The following is a 25,775-nucleotide window of genomic DNA, read 5'->3' on the forward strand; positions in this document are numbered from 1 at the left end:
CTACTACATTGTGTGATGCCATTTTTATTTCTCTTCCATTAAGTGACCTATTAATAGCCTTTCAAGAATCCTAAAATATAGCTGTTTCCCAAATCCATCTGGAGTATAGTCTATGGCTTAATCACCTTGCATCATCTACCCAATTCTCTTCTTGCTTCCTAAACTGACAGGGAAAAGAGGTTGGCAATGTGTCTGCAGACACAACAACCAAAGAAAAGAGCTGGGGATATGGCTCAAGCGGTGGGGCACAGGTCTGGAAAGTGGAGGCCTTGCATCCCCAGCCCACCAGTAGTAAGTTTGGTCCCCTCCCAACACAGCTCACTGGTTGCACCAAGTATCAGTGAAAGTGACCCCAGGGTTCCAAGCACCACCTGGTGTGCCCTTTTGTGTCCCCACAAAGTAAATAATCAATTAGGAAAAGTATTTTATTTTCCTCTTGTATTTGCTTTAAATCTTGCTTTACAAAGTTATGACGGTCACAGCTTTATACGCTATTTGCTTTATAAACATTTTTGCAGTCGGGTGTCATCTGATTTCATTCTTCCAATTTATGTTCCATAAAACAAAAATCAGATCGCACAGTGCTGGAGCAGTCAAGGCGTGTTTCTCTTAAGCAGGAAAAAGATCTTCAATGGTCTTTTCTTCAGGACACTCTCCCAGCCCTGTTCTGTGGGGCTACAGTGTCACATGACTAAACAGAGCTGCATGCTTGGGGACAGGTGCTGTTAGAGGTGAGGTTAGAGGCAGCTGCTGCTTACACTAGGACTCACAGCCATGTGCATATGCAACTCAGTACAGCCCCAATCACCTGTGGCACAGGTTCTGAAATAAGGATGCTGATGCCGGAGGCAGGGCTGAAACCATTATTCTAGCAATGTGGCAGGCATGACCTTCAGACCCTTAATGACCTTCTTGGAGTTCTCCTCTAGGGTAACAGGAATTAAAAAAAAAAATGTTTAAAAAAATGTTTAAGTCAGCGTATATAAATCACAAATTACTTGAGCAAACCAGAGGATGATGTGCTGTTCAAATCCCATAATATACTTCAATCTTCCTTTCACAATGAATTCACTTCCATAAAATATACCATTCCATCTTACTAAGTGTTTGTGCACCTACTTTCACCAATTCATTCACATACCTAGTCACTAAAGTTGCCCACTGCAATAATCTACCCACAAACAAACAAAAAACCCAAACCTTTGTTAGGCAAAGGACCACTTCAAGAACAATATCACCTATAAATGACAGGTAGATCAGTAGTTAAACACTCAACTGCTAACTCATTTGAGCAGAAATAAACTTCCACACAGAAGCAGGAGTGCAAGAGCAGTGACTTCCAAATTCAAGTAACATCAGGTAAAGAAACTGCTCTGAAGAGATCTGTTTAACTCCTAACAGAGGAGGCCCCAATACATTCTGAACCTGACTCAAAGTTTCAAAATAAAAATATTTCTCACAGCAGACTGCCACTGAAACAGCAGCATGTGCCATAAAAAGATTCGTGCCATGGTTTCTTGGTTTCTAGTCGATAAAAGCAGACCATCAAAACTAACATTCTACAAAAAGAGTTTTCTGCATTCTCCAACTACCTGTGAAAAATGAGCTGGTTCTGTCAGGTTACAGAACAGTTTCCTTCCTTCATTGAGATACGAGTCAACACAAATCCCTGAGCCACAGCTCCTCTCTGAGGGAAGACAGGCGAAAATTAGTCAAGACAGAGGAGAAGCCTTAACGCATAGCTGACGTTCTGTATAACTTTCAAGATACTTCAAAGTAGTAACATATAACAATAAGCAGCCAAGATTCTTATGCAGTCTTTATTTCAAAATGGAGAACCAGAATAGTGCATTTCGGACAACACATTTACCTGATGTTAAATGAATTTTATATATCCTCAAAAAAAGATGTTATAGTCACTGCTTCAAAAATTTAAAAATAAAAACAAAAAAACCTCTGTGAAATGAGGAAAAGAATAATAAGTCTGGGCGCCCGTGTGCATGCACACACAAGGAACATGCGCACAGACAGACAGACGGCATGATTCTGCCAAAGTGAAACCCAAATAATGTAGTCCTGATTCAATCATCTGTTATTCTTGCAAAGGTCCCTCATGGAGTCCAACACTTCACATACCCCTTTCCTGATGACCAAAGGCTCTGCCACTCTGTCCAGACACACCCTCAGGCAGGACAGAAAGGCACCTCAGCAACAGAGGGTTAAAAAACTTCCTTAGCAACTGTCTAGCCAGTGGGAAATGTGCCTCTACCACAGCCCAGACAACACACCAGGCTCAGCAACAAATCCAAATGCACTTTCCCGGGGAATCACCATTCCCGACCCCACAGAACAGCCCAGTTCCCCAGGTTGCACTTAGAGGAAACAGGACTAAGAGGTGGGGAAAAGCTTCTGAATCTTGTACAGAAACTGAACAAATATACTTTGTGATTAGCAGGAGTTTCTCTGTTCTCTCCCAAGTATCATGCAAATCTCATTAACACCCTGACACCAGCTCGGCAATCTTTGTGTTAAGTCACATCCAAGTGTGAGACATGGGTGGTATGCGTCAGTGTGAACCACTGTTAATGTGGTCACCCAAAGAGTTTTCCTGTTTAACACGGACAGAGCTAAATAGCTTTGGGGGAGTCACCCATGGTCTAGTAGCAGCTCCAAGATAAATTAACTCCCCCCCTCCCCCAATCCAATAAGTACTACTACTTCCCTGGAAAAACAAATTTAGTGTCCTGCATTTAATTCCAGGAGGTTTATATCCTCTTATCCTCTTGAAACCTATCCCAAGTCCCTCATGACCCCCCCATCCCCAACCTGCAGCCTGGACATGCACAGATGCATGTGACCAGGCAGAGAAGGACCCAGATGCAAACCCAGAGCAGTGGGTGTCACACCCCAAAGCTTTGGATGTGGTGTCGGGTTCTTCTGTCTCTGAAGAATTTTTCAGAGTTCTGAGAAGTCAAAAATAAAAAGCTGGTAAGCAACACTTTTTCTAGCTTCTCAGGAGTCCACAGAAACTCCCCAACAGCCAAAGCGGTCTTGTTAATTGGCGTTTTCAGTGGACAGATTGAAACTTTATTTTCATGGTACTTTAATCTTCTTTCCCAGTTAGTAGGGAAACGAGCAAAAGACATTGATGTTATAAATCAGTCTTTAAGAAGCCTATTTGAGGCCTCAAAAGTGGTTTTAGATGTTCTACTCTAACTCTCCCCATCCTAGGCACTGTCCACGATGGAAAGTGCCCTGAGCCTTGAGGAAGTACTTGTGGCCATCCTGAGCCAAGGCACAGCGAGACAGTGGGAGACAGAGGTGGACAATGGAGCAAATGGATTCCAAACTGGCACGGGGAACCAGAAACCAGAAGGGGGATAAAAGCTCCATCTCCAATTCCAATAGTCTGAAAAGCCCCGAGGCAGCTAGGGCTGGGGCCTGAGCAGGTTCCCGAGCAGATGTCAGGTCTAGGAGAGCAGCAAGCATCTGAGGATCAAGACCCTCACAGGAGCTCATGGGGAAATGCTCTGCTGCCTCGAGATCTGAACTATAGTCAGCAGTTACTCTAGCTGCAGACCTACAGCGTGTCCCATAAGCGTTTAAAGCCAGCTCTGACTATCTATGGAGAAAGTGAATCTTAAAACAGAGTGAACGTAATTATCAGGGAAGCTACTAGATCCTCAGCACTGCTCCACCACCACCACCAAAAAAGGACACTGTTGGCTTTCTAGTTTACATAGTTATTAAGCCTAGAGGAATCAAAAATGACCCTAAAAAACATAGCATTTGAACAAACTTGTACTTAAAGGCCTGACTACAAGTTTAAACCAAAAAACAAAAACAACAAAAAAAATTTTTTAAAATACACATTTGATTAGTGTCAAACTGGGTATCCAATTTCAATCTGCATCTTTAATAAACATTTGGTGCAAACTAATAGCACACATTACTATATGTCATGCTCTCCAGAAAAGTATCGTTTCATAAAATCTGATCAACCTCCAGTAACAACTTAAGGGGTAATTTAACCCTCCCATTGAACAGACCAGACTTGTGCTAGTGGTGAGTCTGGCTGAGCACCATCTCTCCTTCCCTGGGAAGGGAAGAGAACATGGCCAGGAGAAGGTCAGTATGAAATGAGTTCAACTAATGACTTCCCAACATGGGAGGCAAAAAACTTCATGAGTCAATTTTGCTGTCATCCTCTGCGTGCCGTTCAATGTGTCCCACAGCATCCTAGGAAGAAAGGGACAAGGCCTGTGAGAGAAAAGCTGGTAGCAGGAGGGGACAATGTCAAAGTCAAGAACCTCAGGGGCTGGAGCGATAGTACAGTGGGTAGGGCGTTTGCCTTGCACGCGACCAACCCGAGTTCGATTCCCAGCATCCCATATGGTCCCCTAAGCACTGCCAGGAGTAATTCCTGAATGCAGAGTGAGGAGTAACCCCTGAGCATTGCCAGGTGTGACCCAAAAAGCTAAGTAAATAAATAAATCAATAAATCAGAATATTCACTTCAGGAATAGTCTAATGTCCATACGTTATGTCGGCCCAGCAGTCAGGAACGGGGCAGTCAGGAATGGACAGCCAGGACAAGGGCAGTCAGAACCGAGACAGTCAGGATCAGGACAGTCACAACTGGGACAGACAGGAATGGGAAGTCAAGTATGGCAGTATCAGGACTGGGACAGTCAGCCTGGCCCCAAGGGTCAGGCATACTTGAGGTACCTGTTTGGATCCTTTCCTAGCAGTAAAAAAAGCATCACAGTTCTTCCAGCGACATTTCAGAGTTTGAAAGTTTGGATTCGTATGGTCAGTCAGCAAATGCTGTTTTAAATGATCCACCACACCAAATATCAGAGAGCATCCGTGCCACTGGAAAGAGAATGAAAGAGGAAGTTAAAAGGAACACAAGGAACGTGTGTGAGAACATTCCACATTTGTATCCCCAAAGTTTTGTGGAAACAAAAAGAAGCCTTCGTACTTTAATTTACTCTTGACTATAAAATACAACAAAGCAGAGGGTATCAGTTTACTTATCAATATAATGAAGAACCTAGAGAACACTGGTCTTTTGACACTTTGGTAATCTGATAAAGTATTAAATAGCTATTACTAAAAAAAGACTGGCATAAATACCTATAGGAAGATTAACACAAAATTCCATTTAAGGGATCAGAAAGATAGTACAGGGGTTAAGCCTTGCATGTGACTGATGCCAGTTTGATCCTGAGACCCCTGAGCATTATCAGATATGGCCACAAACCCCGCAGCATCCCCCCAACCCAAATACCTATTTAAGTCATATTTTTTTTGGTAATAATTTTTTAATTTTTGGTACTGTGGTTTATAATATGGTTAATGGTAGGGTTCCATGCATATACTATCCCTTACCATACCCTCCCTCAAAGAGTGTTCACTTCCCTCCACCATGGTTCCAGTGTCCCCCAACCCTACCCCCCACAATCCTAATCAAGCCATATTTATTCTTTATTTTTTCATTATAAAATGAGTTTCTCAGTCCATTCATTAAAAAAGGCAAAGGACTTGTCCACTGAAAGCTTTTACATTTTTATGGTCCTAATCTGTATACCTAAAATGAACATGTTTTATAAAGAAAGCAACATTTATGCAAATACTTATTGTAGAAAATGGTGTTTGGAAATCACAGAAGTCTAAACTGAATCATAATCATGTTATTGGCTACTTTTTCATCTTTTTTTAAAATAGTGTAACTTTACTTATACATGTGATACAATTTTACTTGTGAGAAAACATTAAGCCCCTTGGTCTTGACTTTTCTCAACAGGCTTGTAATGACTCTTAGGATGCTAACATGTTCATTTAGGCTTTTCCCCTATTAATAACACTACTCTGGTTTATAATCTGAAGGCATCGTCCCCATTTCTTTATATACAGTAGAGTGATGAAACAAATTAAGACTTAGGAGGAAGGAGCTGGAATAGCACAGTGGATAGGGTGCTTGCCTTACATGTGGCTGACCCCAGCTGGGTACCCTTAGAAGCCAATACAGATCCCAAGCACTAAGCCAAAAGTAACTGAGCATTTCTGTCCCCAAAACAAAAACAAACAAGAACTTATAAGAAAGATGGCAGTTTTGAGGTTAATTACCAGTCCAAACCCCCAAATGGAAAACACTGATTTCACTGAATTGCCAAGAGAGCTGATTTAAACTTCAAAAATACAAATCTTGAGTGGGGAATGTAGCTCAGTGATAGAGCACTTGCCTTCAATCCCCATCACCGCAAAACAAAAAAAACAAACAAAAACAATTTTTATTGCTTATTCCTCAAAAACAATGAAGACACAACCAAACTATGAATATGTGAAATCCCTTAGAAATGGTTTTAACTACAGAGAGCAGATTACAAAGACAAGCGCTTTCATTTTTTTTACTTCATATATTTCTGTACGATGGAAATTTTGGTAAGCACTGACTTATTTTATAATAAAGCAGAATCCATCAAGGATATACCTTGAGTGGATGATACTTAAATATATTTCATATTTAATCTTACAACAAACTTCATTAAGGGAGTATAGAAATTAAACAGATTCTTTAGTATAGCTTTCCTGTCCTATAGTAGAGGTATAAAGTTGATGCTCAAAAATAAAATTAAAATCCTGGGACCAGAGAGAGAGAGTACAAGGGTTAAGGCACTTGCCTCGCATGAAGCTGACACAAGTTTAATCCCCAGCACTGAATGGCCCATTAAGCTGTGACAGGGGCAACCCCTGAGCACAGAGCAAGGAGTAGTCTCCAAGCACTGCCGGGTGTGGCCTGACCAAATGCCCATCAATAAATAGTTAAGTAAAATTTAAAAAAATCTACTGATGATGATGAAAGCCTGTGAATTAGTCAAAGATTAAGGAATTCCTAAGTCTGGTGAACCAGCATTCCTTACCCAACAGCGGTAATTCTGCATCAGATTTAGTCTTACAGCCTGAATACTGCCATCATAACAGCCAGTGTAAATCTAGAGAAAGAGGGTTATCAGGTCAGATCAAAACTATACACACAAAACAACTATAAAAAACCCTCTAAACCAGAGCTGAAAGGTACTTGTAGAAGTCAATTAAGAAAACACATATTAGGGCCAGAAAGTACAGAGGGGAGGGTGCTTGCCTTGCACATGGCAGACCTAGGTTTGAGCCCCAGCATCCCATATGATCCCCCCGACCCAGAATGTAGAGTCAGGAATAACCTCTGAGCATCAGTAGGTGTGACTCCAAAATCAAAGAGAAGAAAACACAAATCTAAACTAAAGCAGTCTCAGAGCACTACAATGGAAAAGTTTCACTAGATCTTCTAATCCAGCTACTTGGAAGCTGCACCACTTGGAAGTCAGTCTTGGGCTCAAGTCTCAGAAGTGGCAGAACTCACAGGCACCTACTTACACTTGCCTTGGTACGGCTCTAGCTTTCACTGAGCATTTGTGCTTCACTGGGACAAAGATCTGTACTGCTCAAGAGTTGAAAAATCATCCATTCTGGTTTAATCTCATAATTTAAAAAAACAACTCAGAAATAAGTAAGATCTGGGCTGGAGCAATAGCACAGCGAGTAAGGTGCTTGACCTGCATGTAGCTGACCCGGGTTTGAACCTCAGCATCCCATATGGCCCCCTAAGCCCTGCTGGGAGTGACCCCTGAATGCAGAACCAAGAGAAAACCTTGAACACTGTCGGGTGTGGTCCAAATCCACCTCCCTACCCCCAAGAAAGAGAGCAGGATTACTAAATTAGTTTCTATTTTCAGGTCTGGTATAACTAACCATGACACATAAGCCAAACTGCATGATTCCATTCCCATGTTCTATTCAGATCATAGTATCTCAGGGGGAAAGCCCAGTTAATTTAGGGGACACATCTTAAATTTATTCTTCTATTTAAAGATGCACTTGATTTTTACTGTAATTATGTTATATATTAAATATGAAATATTCAACAACTGTATTGGGTAATTTCTCAGTACTATTAGATAGAACTAGAGAGATAGTCCAGAGGATAAGGCACTTGCCTTGCAAGCAGTCAACCCAAGTTTGATACTGGTACCACTTAAGGTCCCCTGAGCACCTCCAGGAATGATCCAAAACAAACAAACAAAAAAATTTAACTAATTAAAAACCTACTAGGTATGTACAAAGGTATCTAATAGTAAGGTCTATCAGTTAAAAAAAAAAAAAAGAAAGAAAGAAAAGAAAAAATTTCCTTTTGGGAAGTGACAAGTGGTAACATTATTATTGGTTTGCAAAATTTTTAGTTCTTTTCCTTTTTAAAGGCAATTAATGACATGAAAAATTATACTCACCATACTTTTATGGATAGTCATACACATGATCATGTCTTTGTGTCCTCCATAAACCTGCAATCGATCATGGGACTTTGGTGGAGAAAGAGGAAAAAAAGAAGAGATTAAGGTTACATACCCTGAGTGTTTCCTGGGCTGGAGTGATAGCACAGCGGGTAGGTTGTTTGCCTTGCACGCAGCTGACCTGGCCGACCAGAGTTCGATTTCTCCGCCCCTCTGGAGAGCCTCGCAAGATACCCAGAGTATCTCGCCCGCACAGCAAAGCCTGGCAAGCTACCCATGATATATTCGATATGCCAAACACAGTAACAAGTCTCACAATTAAGATGTCACTGGGCCCGCTCAAGCAAATCAATGAACAACAGGACACTGCTACAGTGCTACCCTGTGTGTTTCCTAAGGATGGTCTTGGAAACTAACAGGTTTAAAACAGTTTAAAATTATACCCAAGGCACCAAGGTAAAGCATTTTAACAAAAACAAGAATTTCATGGCATTTTTTCTAATAATTTCTCAAGAAAAAGTTGCTAATAATTGGAAATTAAAAAAATTTCTATACGGTATCTAATCTCAAACTTGAAATTGGGTGCAAGAAAAATTAAACAGGACTTAGAGATGATAGTGACTTTACAGAAACCCACTTAAGGAATTTATTTTTTGTTTGTTTGTTCTGTATTTCTGCGGTGCCATGGATCAAACCCAGCATCTCACATAGGCAAGAGCAAGTCCTCTACCCTTGAGCCACACAGCCCTGATTCTCACTTCAGTTCTTGGAACCTGTGAGCCCGACCACTTATTTCACAGCAATGTTGCTGGAATGGGGGTTTCTGGGCAATTAGCTCAAAAAGCTTGAAAAAAAGTCAGGTTCCCAGGTTTCACCTAACTCATTATACTGAAAAATAAATAAATAAAACCCAAATGGACACTCTCCCCAAATCATTTCAGCAAAGTTCTGAATAATTTGAATTCTACCTGCAACTCATAGACGCGAACAAACTTATCCAGGCATGCGGTCACCATCACCTTCCCAAGGATGTTGACCACAGTCACTGCATGATTGTGGCCTTTGTAGATGCGCACGAGCTCCCCCGTCTGTGGAGAGGAGAGGAAGGAGTCACTGAAGACTTCTGGGAGTGCGTGGCATTGGCTGTCCCCTGGCCCCGACTAGGAGACGCCGGGACACACAGAGAGCTGTGCTAATTTTAACAGCTGAGGCCCTCTCACGAGCATGTGCTACCCACACAGAATCTGTGCTCAGTCATCAAAGGGAGAGAACTCAGGGCCACAGAAAAAGAAGTGTCACAACTATATGTTGGCATTCGATAGTTTTTAAGGTATTTACTCCTTTATCATTTTACCACACCCAAAGATGAAACACCCTGAGGTGGATCACCTGCAGGTTTACAGGCCAGAAACGAATCTTCAAAGCTGCTTCTGTGACCTGAGTGGAGTCTCAGCTGTTTTCACTTGGTCTATATTAGATTATGGATCACATCTACTTGAAAGAAGCGGATGCTCCATTTACCTCAAGTCGAAATGAGTCATTCAAAATAACTAAACTGTCGGAATTTCTAGGATGCTCTGTTACTATCCTAGAGTTTGTGCATAGAGTTATAAAGACATTCACAGTAAAAAGGTCTTCCATTTAAATTGCAAGTGGTCTGAGGAATCCTATAAGCTTTATTTATCATTCTGTCAAAGGTTTCTTTACTCAGGACTTACATGAATGTTGTGGGCATGGACAGACTGATCGCTGGAGCCACTAAACACAAGGTCATTCACCACCTTAAAGAAACAAGTTCAATGAGTGAGATTTGGTGGAAAATTCTGAGCTTTCCACTGTAATGAACAATAGCATATTCTAATTATCATCTTCCATTCAGATGTGTAGTAACTAGGGATACAGTAAACTTTTGAACTAGATTGTACTACCAGGTACTCTGATAAGCTAGTAAGGATTATGTTCAGCATTGCTCCAGAATGGTTAAGAAGGCAACAACCTTTATCTACATTTTATAATACCAATTTAATGATATCTCAGTCTACTAAAAATACCGTATTCCTTGGTGACTCAAGTCTAATGAAAAGGTCTGTAATCATTTTGCTCATCTTTTAAAGATGATTATGTTCTAAATAAGGCGTGAGACAGGAGAAATGTCTTCAAATCTCTTGTTTGTGTGAGAACTCTTCTTGCCCCACACTTTACTTGCCTTCATGCAGAGAATGGTTTTGCTGTGGCCCTCTAGCGTCCTAAGGAGTAGTCCATTCCGGGCATCGCGCACGCTGATGGTGCAGTCGTAAGACCCCACCACTAGCAGCTTCCGGGCACCTTCCTGGGCAGTGGCCAGACAGCTGACGGCCCGAGGGCCATGGCATTCGAAGATCTCAAGACGTTTGTTGTTCTGGGAAAAAGGCCGTTACATGAAGTAGACACAATGAGCAAACTAAAATCAAGATCCTGACAAACTCTCAAATTGGTTATCTGTACTTAGTTCTCATTCCCATGGCCTATCCCTGTCATTCAACTTTTGTTGGGTCATTAATGTTAAGGGGATCATAACCAGTAGGATTTGGGGGACTATGTGCACAGAGCTGAAAGAAGTGCTTGAGTTGGGGCTGGAGCGATAGTACAGCAGGTAGGGCGTCTGCCTTGTACGCAGTCAACCCGGGTTCAATTCCCAGCATCCCATATGGTACTCTGAGCACCACCAGGGGTAATTCCTGAGCACATGAGCCAGGAGTAACCCTTGTGCATCCCCGGGTGTGACCCCCCCCCAAAAAAAAATTAAAATTAAAAAAAAAGTGCTTGAGCACTGCCAAGTGCAGCCCCCAAACCAAAAACCAGGAGTCAGAGCCACAGAGAGGAGCTAAGGCAAGCACTTTCCATGCAAGTGGCCAACCTTATTAGTTCAATTCTTTGGCACCAAATACAGTGCCTTGAGCAGCATCATGGGTCACTCCAGAGCACTGAGCCAGACGGAGCCCCTGAACACCAGGTGATGTCCTACCTCTCCACCCAAAATAGACTGTTAGGCACGCAGATAAGGTAAAACTCCCAGAAATTGCAAAAGCAGCCGCTAGAAGTCCACATGGCCAAATACACATTTTAGAATCCTGGGTGCTGGAGGGACTGAAATTCAGGACACTATGAACTATTAGCCTCTTGAGTGGCCAAAGATAAAGTCCCATTTAACATTTAAAAGGAAAATGAGGGTGGCAGGTGTGACTGGAGAGGTAGGTAGTACAGACGTTAAGGCATTGGCATTGCACACAGCTGATTCCTGTTCAAGCCTAATACCCCATATGGTCTCCAAAGCCCCTCCAAGAGTGACCCCTGGAACAGAGCCAAGAGTGGCCTCAAAACAAAAAACAAAAAAAGGAAAATATGAACCACCGTTGTATATTTGATAACTGCATTAAATATATGCGTTCTAGTTAACTATTATTTCACTAGTTCCCAAATGCCTCCCTGACAACAAAGCAGGGCAGGGGCAGATAACGAGTTGGAGTGCATATCTGCATATAAGAAGCCCAGGCTGACCTCTCACAGGGCACGGTCTGCCATGAACTACTAGCCTTATTCTGGGCCTAGAACATAATAGATGATCCATGAAGGTTTGTCCAACAAACTAATTTCTATTTAGGTTAGGAAAGAATGAGACTACTTGTCCTGAAAGCAAACTTTAAACTCAGCTCACTTTACTGCCAGGCTTCCCTCATGAAACCCTTAGCCAGTTCCAAACCACACCAAAGTCAAAGGATTTTTAAGCTCATCTTTCATAGTGTCATTCTAAAAATGAGACAGACAAGTTTAACCTATGACTCCTTATTTGTCCCCTAACTGTCAGACTTGGTTTACTTTGGTAGCATTTACATTTGATCCTGACACACTTGGGCCTGAGCAGACAGAATTTAGGAATTTGTTTCACTTCCATCAGAGGGTAAGTTTCTTGAATATTGGCTAATTCTTGCTTCCTCACATCAGGAAACAGGAAATGTCTACTTGTACTTCTCTTCCCTCTCTACACACATACTTTTCTCATGTGGCATGGAAATTCAGCCATTTCTCCTCTAGCACTAACCTTTATGTTGAAGGTGACCACAGTGCCATTTGCCAGTCCAGCAAAGAGAATTCGCCACCTACTGTGGAGGCAGAGAACCCGGTCTTCCAGCTGTAACTGCTCCACACACTCTCGAGTCTGGTGGAAATATACAACACATCAGTAGCAGGCACTAGCGGCAAATCAAATATGAACACAAGTCTCTTGGTAGCAGAGTATGAAATGATGTTCAAGAGGAAGAAACCGCAGCATTCTCTAATTCTCTGATTTGTAGAAACTACTATATACATGGGCTGAGCAATAGCACAGCGGGTAGGGCGTTTGCTTTGCACGAAGCCCACCCAGGTTCAATTCCTCCGCCGCCTCAGAGAGCCCGGCAAGCTACCAAGAGTATCCCGCCTGCACAGCAAAGCCTAGCAAGCTCCCCATGACGTATTCGATATGCCAAAAACAGTAACAAGTCTCATACTGGAGAAGTTACTGGTGCCCACTCAAGCAAATGGATGAACAATGGGAGGACAGTGCTACAGTGCTACTATATACATACATCATATATGATATATATGTATGATAGTCCCTACAAATGTATATATATTTCTCTTTTGAAATATGTGCTAAAAGACCCTCAAGCTATAGAGAATAAGAAGCTCTCAAATATAGCAAGTAATGCTGAAAGTATGGGTTTAGATGGAAATTCTCTGGTCATTGAACATATCAAGGGGAACAAACGCCCAACAAGCACCATAGAACTGACAGGGCTTATTGGTGGCTTAACTCCCATATGAGTTCTCCCTGTCGCACTGATATGAACCTGACTAAAAAAAAAAAAAAATACAGAGTATTCCTGAACCTGAAGAGGAGGGCTGCACAGAATAAAAGGATACCACAGAAGAAACTGAAGAAGCAAAAAAATTGCCGCTTAGGAATTAACTAGGCATAAAACAACAACAAAGAGATTTTAAAAAATTATTTTGACAGAATATGTTTACATTTCTTAAATAACTTTGCTGAAGAGTAACTTTCATGTAATAAAATTCACCATAAAATACTTTAAGTTTGGTCAAGTGTAGTCATGTGAACTACCAGAGCTTGAGAACATTTCTGAAATGCAGTCTTCCACACCCCTTCATGACGCTACAAGTACCAACAGCTTGTTCTTCTTACTGTTCCCGACTTTTATGTCCCACATTTGTTTTTATATACACCCATTTGCCAGTTGACATACATTGTTTCTGTTATTTTACCACAACAAGATTACTGCTACTATCTGGTTCTTTCCTCCTGGACATTGCAAATGTGTCTCTTTTCTTTTTGAATATCAATTTAGCAAGGGGCTTATTTCGTTTATCTTTTCAAAGAACTAATTTTTGGATTCACTGATTTTTCTCTCAGGTTTTTCTTTCCCTTCCCTGTGTTTTTGCTGCAACAGCCTACAGAAATAATCACGTGAGCACATTAGTAATAAATAGCCCAAAGTCCTAAAGTGAAGGTAAAGGTAAAGGTAAAGGCCCTCCCGTTGATCGTCGATTTGCTGGAGTGTGCCCAGTAACGCCTCCATTGGAGACTTTGTTGTTACTGTGTCTGGCATATCGAATACTCTCGGTAGCTTGCCGGGCTCCCCGAGAGGGGCGGAGGAATCGAACTCGGGTCGGCCTTGTTGGCCGCTTGTAAGGCGAACGCCCTACCCGCTGTGCTATCGCTCCAGCCCTAAAGTGAAGAAGAGAGGCAAACAAGGATCAGATCTAAATCTCCCTATCTACCAAGAATTGTGTGTGTTAAAATCAGTCCAAAAGCAAAACAAGAAAGAGGACAGTTGTTTCTTCACACCACAGTACAAATGCAGTTGGAACCAGTTCAAAATATCATTTTATCTGGACCCACCAACCTTCACATTATAGCAGCGAATAGTATGATCACTGGAACCCGTGAAAAGGACAGCATTCTTCCCAGAAGTCTGAGTAACCAGGAGGCAGTTCACTTTGGAGGTATGGCCCTCAAAGACACCAATACACTTCCGGTTCTAAAGTCAAACACAAATCAGATTACAATGGAAACAGAAAAGAAATAGCTTAAGTGTGTCCTCCACACATGTAACAAACAAACACACACAAACAAATAAAGATTTTGGGGGGCTGGAGAAATAGCACAGCAGGTAGGCCGTTTGCCTTGCATGCAGCTGATCCGGGTTCGATTCCCAGCATCCCATATGGTCCCCTGAGCACAGCCAGGAGTTAATTCCTGAGTGCAAAGCCAGGAGTTAACCCCTGAGCATTTCCAGGTGTGACTCAAAAAGCCAAAAAAAAAAAAAAAAAGCACAGCAGGGAGGGAACTTGCCTTGCACAGCCAACCTGGGTTTGATTCCCAGCATCCCATATGGTCCCCTGAGCGCAGAGCCAGGAATAACCCCAGTGTACTGCCGGGTGTGGGCCCCCTCCCCCTTCAAAAAAAAAAAAAAAGATGCTAGGGCTGGAGCGATAGTACAGTGGGGAGGGCACTTGTCTTGCACATGGTGACCTCAGCTCAATCCCCAGCATCCCATATGGTCCCCCAAGCACACCACCAGGACTAATTTCATTAGAGTGCAGAGCCAGGAGTAAGCGGTGGGTGTGGCCCCAAAACAAAACAAAACAAAACAAAAAAGCTAAAACCTGTTTATTATTGTGTCCTCAGTGCCTGCACACAAGTGTTCAGTAACTATCTGCTCAGTCACATGTACTGACATACCTACAATTATGTTGTTAGCTGAGTCATCCCGAAAAATACTTTGGGAGATTCACTATTCTATCAAATTTCAACTATTGGCTAAGACCAACCCTCTCAAACATATAAAGCACCAAACACAGCTAACATATACTGTAGCTAATCATCCAGTTTAGATCTTGCCTTGAATCAGTTGTCTGTGGGACTGTTCCCTAATGCCCCAAACCCATCAAAGGAACCATCACAGAGCTTAGTGGATCAAGTGTGGTTTTATAAAAAACATTCTAAATATTATCTCTGTATGGCACTAACATTTAGTATCTACATGATATACATTTAGTTTGCAATTTCAAGTTATAGTCAATCCCCCAGATTTTAGACTCTTACTTTCTGCTACCACTACTTTACTTCCTCAGGCATACTGAAGGCTAACTACTCTGGGCACCAGCTGCCCAGAGAAAACTTAAAAAAAAAAAATGGGGGGCCACACCCCCCAGTAGTGGCACAGGGCTTACTGCTGCCTCTAAGCTCAGGGGTTACTCCTGTAAGGGGTCAGGAAGCTGTGTGTGGTGCTGGGGATCAAATCCAAATGCAGGACAAATGCCCCACCTGCTGTATACTATCATTACAGCCCCAGTAAACATTTTCCTGTTCCACTATCAAACCACTCCTCAGTCTCACCTTCTCAGAGCCTTCAACAATTCCAAATACCTTCATGGTGTTTCTTTGGACCTATATAATGTTCCTGAAGTTTCTTGACTATGAGCGTTGCCTAACACAATCAGTGGGATTTTATACACCAAAATTAAAATTTCAGAAAGTGCACTCTGAGTAGTTTCAGAGAAACCATTAGCAGGCTATATTAAGTGTGGGGAAGTGGAACAAGCTACCCACTTGAACAACTTGGGACCAGCTCCAACACCTCTCCATTTTCCCATCTCTTTTCTGTTGGGTACTAGTTGAGTTAGTGACCTCATTACCAGCACTACAGCTGAGATCCTGAGCATGTCACATTTATTGCTGGAATCTCATCTCCTTAGCCCAAGAATTAAGGCACTGGACCATATTTTGGTGAACGGGAAAAGGAAACTCAATGGCTCCTAGTGTCTGTTCAATGAGAAGAAGTATTAGTTTTTGGAATAACATATCAAAGGGAGAGTGAGGAAGAAATTATATCTGCATCAGATCATCCTGAATTGAGAGACTATGAAGTCAATCTAAAGTCTACCTTTAGACTATCTCTGAACAGCAAACTTCCAACTGCTCTTAGAGAGCATGTTGGAGTTTCTAAAACCTACTACTATCGAAAGTTTTCTAAATTGCGATATCAACTTACCACCAGATTATAAGCCCGGACCGTCTTATCTGCTGAGCAAGTATACAATAAGCTCCCGAATATCTGAATTGCATTCACTGCAGCCTGGTGCCCCTCAAAACTCCCTTCAGTGGGTTCATCATCATCTCCTGGTTCGGAAGAAATTTCTAGAAAACAATAATAGCTTTCAGAGACATGTCTTTGGGCATTGTGAAAAGATGCTCAAAAGTTTAAGACCATTCCAGGACCTGGTGATTCTTAGTTTCTCCTTAGTTACTTTCAACAAAATATGTTTTTCATTCATGATCTCCACTGTGAAGACTCAAAACAGAAGGCCTTTCATTTAGGAAAATGACAATCACTCATGTAATGGCTTTTTGAGTGACATATAAAAGGAGCAAGTATCTCTCCATATCTAGTCTCTTCTAACACCAGCTATGTTGTTGAGTCTTTACTCTTTAAGCAGTTCTTTCAAACTCCCCCTGACCCAATGAAACCTTAATACTAATGAGCTATACAGACAAGGAAGATGGGACTGATCTTTTCAAAAAGTTCATTATTTCAAAATTTAGGGGAAAACCCTGGGTGATAACCCCACCCTCTCACTTTATAGGTACACTTAAGTAGATTTAAACTTTGGCTTTAGTATTTATTTACAAGCCTTTTTCCCTTATGACCAATTTAAAAACTGTCACTGTCACTGTCCTCCCGTTGTTCATCGATTTGCTCGAGTAGGTCCAATAATGTCTTCATTGGAGACTTTGTTGTTACTGTGTTTGGCATACTGAATGGCCAAATACCTGAAGAATTCTTTGATCCTTTCATGGAGGAGATGACAGTCTGAGTTTCTGCCACACTACAAAATGAAAGAAATATTTTAGCATGGGTGTGAATTTAAGTGAAACTCTTCCTGTCAAAACATTGTTCTAGTCAAATGGCAAAGCAGCAATGATGATAGGAGAGCAGTTTTTTCCAGACAGATAATACAGAGGCTGAGATGCTTGTCCTACTTGGGATTACTAGGGTTTGATCCCCGGCACCACATATAGTCAGTTAGCTGAGCACCTCCAAGAATAATGCTTGAGTACAGAGCCAGGAGTAAGCCCCAAACATTGCTGGTTGTGTCACCAAACCCACCCCCATAAAATAAAAATGAGGTTTTTTTTCTGAAATTATAAGAGGAAATAAAGTATAATAAATATTTACAACATAAATGAGAAAATAGAATCCCCACTGTCAACCAAGGTCCAATCTACTGTAAACACAATCCCTACTGCTTTCATACAAATATGATTTCTTTTAAAACTGATGATTTTTTAAGGGGCCAGAGTGATAGTACAATGGGTAAGCTTCTTGCCTTGATTGTAGTTGACCTGGGTTTGATCCCCAGTACCCATATGATTCCCTGAGCCTGCCAGGAGCAATCCCCGAGCTCAGAGCCAGGAATAAGCTTTGAGCACCACCAGCTGTGTCCCAACAGTCAAAAGTAAAACAATTTTAAATAAAAATTGCACTTGAAATACAAAAAAAAAAAAAAGACTATTTTTAAAGAGACAATTCTGAAAGAATCCAACAAACTTACCTTACAGGAATGCCATCTTTATTGTGCGTCACAATCTCACTGGTAGAGCTAACTTCATCACAACCAGAACGAGACGGCTCTAAGGAGTGCTGCTCTGTGGAGTGCCAAATATCCTTTTTAGATGGACTGTCTGGTTTCTCTTCTCCCGATTCACAAGAATCAATGTCTACTACTACAAATGGAGGATTGGGAATTTCTAGGACTTCCAGGGACGAGTCACTATCTGGCTCATCCCGGATACTCTCTTGTTCTGGGCCAGTTCTGCTATCTTCCCAGGTGGAGGTGGTTACTTTCCCCCCTTTGGTTGACTTTCCAGTTTTTACTTTCCTTACAGGTTTAGCAGTGAATATATCCTGCTCAGTGTCACTGTTCTCAGGAACATGGGCAGCTCGCAGACTTTTCTTCTTCCTAAGTTTCTTCTTTTTCTTATTTCCCTTAGGTTCAGCTGAAGTCAGAGTGGATTCTGCCTGCTGTTCAAGCTGGTCAGCTGGAGAATGGGGTTCCTTCTCTAAAGGGGTTTCTGAAGGAAAGGACAATCTCGGAAAAGAACTGGTACAAGCTTCAGACCCGCTGTTGCCTTTGATTGGCTCTTCACTTCCTTTAATTATGCTAGGTAGACCAGTTGACTGGGAAGAGGGTACATTTTCTTTGTTTCTGGTATGCCTCTGCTCCATGGAAAGCTTTAGTTCTTGGCTAGGATCATGGAAATTTTCCCTTAGCTCTGATAAATGCAATGTTGCAGTGATGATTGGAAAAACTGGACCACTCTCAGTGGTCTCTCCTGAATTGAGAAGAAAAAAATTATTTATTGAATCTTTTATTGTGTCTGCTATTTTTTTAGTCATAAACTGCAATCATTTATCACTGATTGAATCTCCACCCTAAAATGGCACTACTGTATGCTAAGCAAACTATGGCTATGACCATTATTATCTCACCCATTAGTATCCCATAACCTACATACACATCTATGACAGCACTTGCCCTAATCTCACAAATGATATCTTGTGAAAGCTCCTTATGGGTAGATTGTTTCTTTCTTGTTTGAATGTCCACATATTTAACATTGTGTTTAAGTCTTAGTATATACTTAAGTATCTTCTTAACTGAAGTGTTTTCTCTTTTATTTCTCTTAAGTTTTCAAATGGATTTGCCTGTATATCCAATTTAGCTAAATACTAATGGCTGGAGCGATAGCACAGCGGGTAGGGCATTTGCTATCTGAGTTCAATTCCTCCACCCCTCTCAGAGAGCCCGGCAAGCTACCGAGAGTATCCTGCCCACAAGCAGAGCCTGGCAAGCTCCCCATGATGTGATGTATTTGATATGCCAAAAACAGTAACAAGTCTCATAATGGAGACGTTACTGGTCCCCGCTCGAGCAAATTGATGAATAATGGGAGGACAGTGCTACAGTGCTACTAATGACTAATAAGAAGTCAGCTGACTTAAAAATACAAGTCATCAATGTCAATACCATTGTATACACATTAACTTTAACTATTTTTTTTAAAAAGAAAAAAGCTTTTTTTCTGGGGCCACTTGTGTCTCAGTGGTAAAGCTGCTGACCTACATGCATCAGACCCTGATTTTGATACTCAGCACCACCCCATAGTAGCAAGTGTGATCCCGTGCAATGCTAGCTGCAACCTTCAGTGCCACAATTCTGACCCCCTGTACCACAAGAAAGTGTGTGACCCTTGGCGCAACAGAGTATGAAATATGCCCCCCATACCCAGCACCACCATAAAGTATGCAACCCCAGGGTACAGCAATAGGGTGTGTGAGCCCCAAAACTAAGGCAATCCCTAGCACACCAGTGTGTGCCCCACAGCATTGCAACCCCAGCGCACAGTGTGTACTTCCCACATGGAAACAAGTCCACCTCCACCCCCCAGCAACAGCAGCAGTGACAACAACGACAACATCTATTTTCTTAGAGTTCGTTATTTCATGTCTAGGATTTTTAACTCATGAAACAATCAGACATATTCAAAGATATATACAATGTAGTGACATACAGAATACTTAAAAATAAAAAGACCTTTAAATTCAAAGATCAGACAAATATGACCTCTGTTTAAATCCACATGTAAACACATAAACATCCATGATATAAGATTTAAATAATATATATCAAAGTAGCATACCTCTACTTTTATAGTTCACCCATTTCTTACAATAAATAGGAACTACTTTTGCAACTGGTAAAAGAAATCTGATAAAAGCTACTTTCTAAAATGAGCGTTAAGAGTACTATATAATATTTGACTACTTTTTTAAAAATATTAGATATTATCCACAGAAAAATAACAAAATTCATTAGGAAAGGTAATATACATTTGATATAACTATTTAGAATTGCAACAGGTAGTCAAATCTAGGATAAGTCTTCACATTTGGTTTTTGTATAAGAAATCACCCAAATGGGGCCAGAGCAATAGTACAGTGAGTTAGGGCATTTGCATTGCACATGGCCTACCTGGGTTCAATCCCCCAGCATCCCATATGGTCCCCTGAGCACTGCCAGGAGTAATTCCTGAGTGCAGAGCCAGGAGTAACCCCTGAGAATCACCGGGTGTGACCGAAAAAGACTCCAAAAAAGAAATAACTCTAAGTTTGCAAACATTACTTATCAATATAGCACCATTGTGGGCAACTTCCAGACTTGAAATAGCATTTCTGGAGCTGGAGCAATAGTACAGTGGGTAAGGCATTTGCCTTGTACAAAGCTGATCCAGTTTTGATCCAAAGCATCCCATATAGTCCCTCAAGAACCGCTAGGAGTAATTCCTGAGTGCAGAAGTGCAGAGTCAGGGGTACCCCTTAGCATCACCAGGTGTGACCCAAAGAGCAAAAAAAAAAAAAAAAATCTATTTAAATTACCATTTGAAGTTATTTTCAAATGGTAAGCAGATGAATGTAATTTTATGAAAAGGGTAAAGATCCTGGCCATTTTTCAAAACCATCCAAGTTCCTATTCAATGATTCTAAACCCCAAAATTCCCTCTGCAGAGCATCCTATCTTTCAGGCTTACATAATAAATCCTATATCAGCAAAAGAAACTCAGAAGACATGAATGATATACCTTGTCTAGAAAACTGAACCCATATATCTCACAAAAACAAACTGATTCTAAATCAATCCCAATAAGTGAAAACTTTCAGGAACAAATACAAAGCCAATTTAGAAATTATAGGTTAAAAAAAAGTTATTGATAATTAAATAGTAGCACAGCGGGTAGGGCGTTCGCCTTACACGCGGCCAACATGGCCGACCCGAGTTCGATTCCTCCGCCCCTCTTGGAGAGCCCGGCAAGCTACCGAGAGTATTCGATATGCCAGACACAGTAAAAACAAAGTCTCCAACAGAGACGTTACTGGGCCCGCTCGAGCAAATCGACGATCAACGGGAGGGCCTTTACCTTTACCTTTACCTTGAATGAAGGAAATTTCAAGAAAAATTAATTGTAGTAACTTGAACTTTAATGGGGAAGTATGACATTACATCATTGATATCAAATCGCCCCAGATTCACTACAGGGTTGCCCTTAACTCAGAGAAAAGTTTACATACTATTAGCTTGCAGTAATTCCTTGGACTCAGTGCAAGCAGAGTCTTGTGACATAACATTCACATTCTCGCTGTGTTCAGGAGACATGGGCTCTTGTTTAATCTGAACCGAGGAGTCTGGTGCAGGAAGGCTACCGTGGACTTGGAAAGTAGGAGATGCAGTGACTTGGAGAGGGACTCCAGTGGATGATGGAGAATCCAGAAAAACAGGAAAAAAGGGAGAAGGCAGCAAGGCGGTATCGGCAGATGTCTGAGATCTACTGCTTCTTTGTTCTCGTGGAAGACTACAAACAACCTGGTCTGGGCGCTCAGAAGGTTCATATGTTTCTAAAATGGGAAACACACATATACAATGAAAAATGTTACTTAAAAGGTCAATTTTAATGGGTATAAACACACACACATATAAAATATACATTTTTTAAAAAATTTTGTTATTTTGGGGCCACACCCAGCCGTGCTCAGGGCTCACTCCTGGCTCTGCACTCAGGAATCACTCCTGGAGGGGCTCAGGGAACCATATATAATGCTAGGATAAAACCTAGTTGGTGCATGCTAGGCAAGTGCCCTATAGCTGTCCTACTATCTGGCCCTAAAGCATGTTTTTAAAATTTACACTAGAATTTTAGAATCCCATGTTTTTTGTTTTGTTTTTTCAAAATAGCATGTCATACAATCAAGAAGGATATAGATAAAACATGCATTAACATTTCAACTGTTCAGATTTTAAGTTATTTATCCAAAGTCATATATGAGTACTAATGGAAAAGTCAAGATTTAAACCATGGGGCCAGAGAGATAGTAGAATGGCTAAGCACTTGCCTTAAACATGACCACCCCAGGTTGGACTCCCTGCACCCCAGATGGTCCCCTGAGCCCTTGGTCCAAAAGTGATCCCTGAGCGCAAAACCAGAAGCAAGTCCTGAATACAACGGGGTGTGGCTGGTCCCAAAAACAAAAACAAAAAAGAACCATATCTTTTGATTTCTAACCAAGGCTTTTTTAGTAATGTACTATCTTCAGCATTTTAAGAATATATATAATATATATGTATATATATATATAAAACATATGTCCTTCCATTCATTTAATTGCCCTAGAGAACAAAAAAATTAAATTAGAGGGTCCAATTCATCCAATTCTTTCCAAATACCTTGTAATCCCTGTAGAATCTGTATTCTATGGGTCCTCAGTGCACTCATCTCCATAGTTATCTGAAAATAAAGCATTCAATTAAATACTTGGAACTCAACTTCAGAGATAATTCATTTTCATTCACTGTTCCATAAACTTTACCTGCTGCTTAAGCATAAGTAGCCTCTGAACTTCAACATAAGCTGTTTGAAGCGCTGCACGAGCTTGCAGGAGATTGTTATCCATGCACTGCAGTGATTTGCTTAGTTCTTCCTCCCTTAAAGAAATATTCAGCAGCTGGTCAACCTGAGAACGTTCTGTCAAAAAAATCACAAGGCTCAGTTTATTACCATAGACTTCTCTTTATTAAGTCAGTTGCTCAGAAAAAATGGGACTATTTGAATGATCTAAGATTTTATTTTTCCCCATGAAGTCACTGGAAACTCATCTAGTTTCACAAACCACACAGTTAAACCCAACATGATGAGAGCTAGAAACCAAAAGCAGAGAACTGGTAAGCTAGAGGTAAAGTGTTTCCCACTAAGAGACCACTGTACCTAATCACCATCCTCCACCACCAACCCAGCCAAGAAAAATCTTTGTCCCAGATCAATCAACTCTTCTCAGCTTCATTTCCTATTCTTCCTTTACCTACCACCATCCACAACCAAGGTTTTTGCTTAGATTAGACCCCATTATCTAAAGTGCTTACACTCTCATCCCAAAATATATCTTTAGTCTGTTCATTTAAAATTGTTCTCCTTGGGGCAAGAGAAATAATATAGGAGATAGGGCACCTGACTTGCACATCGGAGTCAACCCACGTTTGAGCCCATCACCACATACGGTCCCCGTGAGCACAGAGCCAGAAGAAAGCCCTGAGCACTGAGATTGCTAGGTGTGGGCCCCAAACAAACAAAAATTGTTCTCCTTATTAGTGCAGGCTTTCTGGGGGGAAAATACAGCTTTTAGGGTCAGAGTGATATAGCACTGTGGGTAGAGCATTTGCCTTGCAATCAGCTAACCCAGGTTCGATCTCTGGCATCAGTCCCCTGAGCCCCACCAAGAGTAATTTCTGAGTGCAGAGCCAGGAGTAATCCCTGTGCATCTCCGGGTATGTCCTCCATCCCCCCACCCCCCCGAAAAAAAAACAAAAAATATATAAAAACACATGTATGTTGCCTTTAAAAACTACACTTAAGTTACTTTAAAATAAACATCTTACTGTAGGATAACATTGGTTTGTCCTTTCTCCCTTGCCACAGGGAGTTTAGGTTTATTGAGTATTACCCATCACAGTGGACCCCATTCTTCTATGTTTATTGGAATATAGATCTAAACATTTTAGGCTTAACACTGGTTTGTCCTTTCTCCTGGCTGCAGGGAATTTAGGTTTACTGAGTAATACCCGTCACAGTACACCTGAGGCACTCCCATTCCTTTGTTTATCTGTAACCTCTTTCTTTGTTCTCTGCTTCCCCAACTGGTCAATCACCTGTATCCCCTAATCAGACTCTGTTAACTTGTAAGGTCAGATCCTTCTAAGGACAGTGGATTGTATTCATAAGTGAAATATTGCCTTTCTAGTCTCCTTATCTCCTTTTACTTCAGAGAAATATCCTTCATGTACAGACACAGGAAGACAGTTAATGCTATGCTTCGTAACTTGGGAGTTAATTGACTCTTAATAATATTCAATCCTGGTCATCTGTTTTCTCGACTTAAGCCTCAGCTACCCTTAGTTTCAAGCACACCAAAAGCGGGATCCTGATGAGGGACTGGATGGACCCAGGGCAGGCTGTTAGCTACTCTGGCACGGACACAGGCCAGGCCAAAGCACCACAATACTTAACTACAAGTTAAAAACATGATCATGGACAAATTCTTTCATGATCCAAAAAGTACCAACTAGATTAGGACACTGAGAGGCTTTAAGAAAAGACTATTCTGGCCTGAGCACTGTCTGAGATCTATAGCAAGATGCCCCCAGGAGAGCCATCCTGTAAGCTTAATATAACTCTTACTGTGTCCATACAAAATGACTAATATTGTGAATGTTTATATGTTCGCTGGACTAAGGAAGGGAGAAACACACCCATAGATGGTATTTTGCCCTTGTGTGGGTCATCTTGCTGAATGAGAGTTTGTCCTAGAAGAAGCTTGCCCTGAGGGAAGGACTTTACATCTGTTGACTGTATGACCACACCTATGTGTAATCCCCAACCCCTCATGCTTTGGGATATAACTAAGACTGTAAGAGTGGGCAAGGGGAGAATCGGGAGGAAGAGAATGAAGTAAAATGGAGAGAGAGAATCAGGAGAATCCAGGAGAAGTATGAAAGAGCAGAATCAAAGAGGATGATGAAGGGGATTGGAGAAGAAAATGAGGAAGAGGAATGAAGACAGGATTTGATTAAACTGCAACTGACACCACCCAGCCTGGCCCTTGTTTCCTCCTTTGTCCACCCATTGCCATCTGCAACCCTGGGGTCGGGGAAGTGACACAAGACCACCAAACACAGAGGGTGAGCAGGTGGTGAGAGAGAGCTGCTGAGGGTTTCATATTCGTTTTTTGAACAAACATCCTATTATGTGTATGTTTTTATCATCATTATCTCTTTCCCATTCAGTACACCAAGGTCTTACCACCAAACTCCAGACCCGTATTGCCAACCACCAATATAGTACCTCTAGCGGTGGTTATCTCCAAGTTCCTTTAACTCAAAGAAATCCAACCTCTACCCGACCCTCTCCCCAAGTAAAGATTGTCTTCCTCTATACTAAAGCTCTATGAAATTTTCTAGTTCTACAAATGTTAACCATCATCTACATAGCTGCCCCAACCAGAAATTGTACTTCCTGACTCTTATGTACTAGATCCAATCACCCAAGGCTCATCATATTCTGTAATGGCCCTTAAACTGAAGCACACTAAATCACTTTTCTTCTTAATTCACATGAGTAAAGCAACCAAGATGCCTCAAAATGGAAAACAAGAAAAATAGTAAGACCAGGAAAGATAATACAATTATCTCTTCCTCTTCAACACACTGGAAAGAAGTCCAATGAGACACTCTGGCTTC

At 41.4% G+C, this 25,775-nt stretch overlaps 1 protein-coding gene across 1 annotated transcript in view; it reads right to left on the bottom strand.

Moving 5' to 3' along the window:
- Window positions 1–409: 409 nt before the first annotated feature.
- The window catches only part of ZNF106 (zinc finger protein 106), a 60,744-nt gene continuing 35,378 nt past the window's right edge, over window positions 410–25,775 (bottom strand). Inside the window, exons 8-22 of the mRNA XM_056134265.1 lie at window positions 22,856–23,010; window positions 22,713–22,773; window positions 21,563–21,886; window positions 17,988–18,768; window positions 17,206–17,261; window positions 16,427–16,572; window positions 14,276–14,410; window positions 12,412–12,528; window positions 10,540–10,731; window positions 10,052–10,114; window positions 9,302–9,421; window positions 8,331–8,402; window positions 6,927–6,998; window positions 4,729–4,875; window positions 410–4,239 (exon numbers count right to left, since the gene is read on the bottom strand). Coding sequence (XP_055990240.1) covers window positions 4,183–4,239; window positions 4,729–4,875; window positions 6,927–6,998; window positions 8,331–8,402; window positions 9,302–9,421; window positions 10,052–10,114; window positions 10,540–10,731; window positions 12,412–12,528; window positions 14,276–14,410; window positions 16,427–16,572; window positions 17,206–17,261; window positions 17,988–18,768; window positions 21,563–21,886; window positions 22,713–22,773; window positions 22,856–23,010 — 2,498 coding nt within the window. The 3' untranslated portion in view covers window positions 410–4,182. The remainder of the gene's footprint in view (window positions 4,240–4,728; window positions 4,876–6,926; window positions 6,999–8,330; window positions 8,403–9,301; window positions 9,422–10,051; window positions 10,115–10,539; window positions 10,732–12,411; window positions 12,529–14,275; window positions 14,411–16,426; window positions 16,573–17,205; window positions 17,262–17,987; window positions 18,769–21,562; window positions 21,887–22,712; window positions 22,774–22,855; window positions 23,011–25,775) is intronic.

The sequence above is a fragment of the Sorex fumeus genome, unplaced genomic scaffold, assembly GCF_029834395.1.
Source record: "Sorex fumeus unplaced genomic scaffold, SorFum_2.1 ptg000098l, whole genome shotgun sequence".
NCBI classification, from domain to species: domain Eukaryota; kingdom Metazoa; phylum Chordata; class Mammalia; order Eulipotyphla; family Soricidae; genus Sorex; species Sorex fumeus.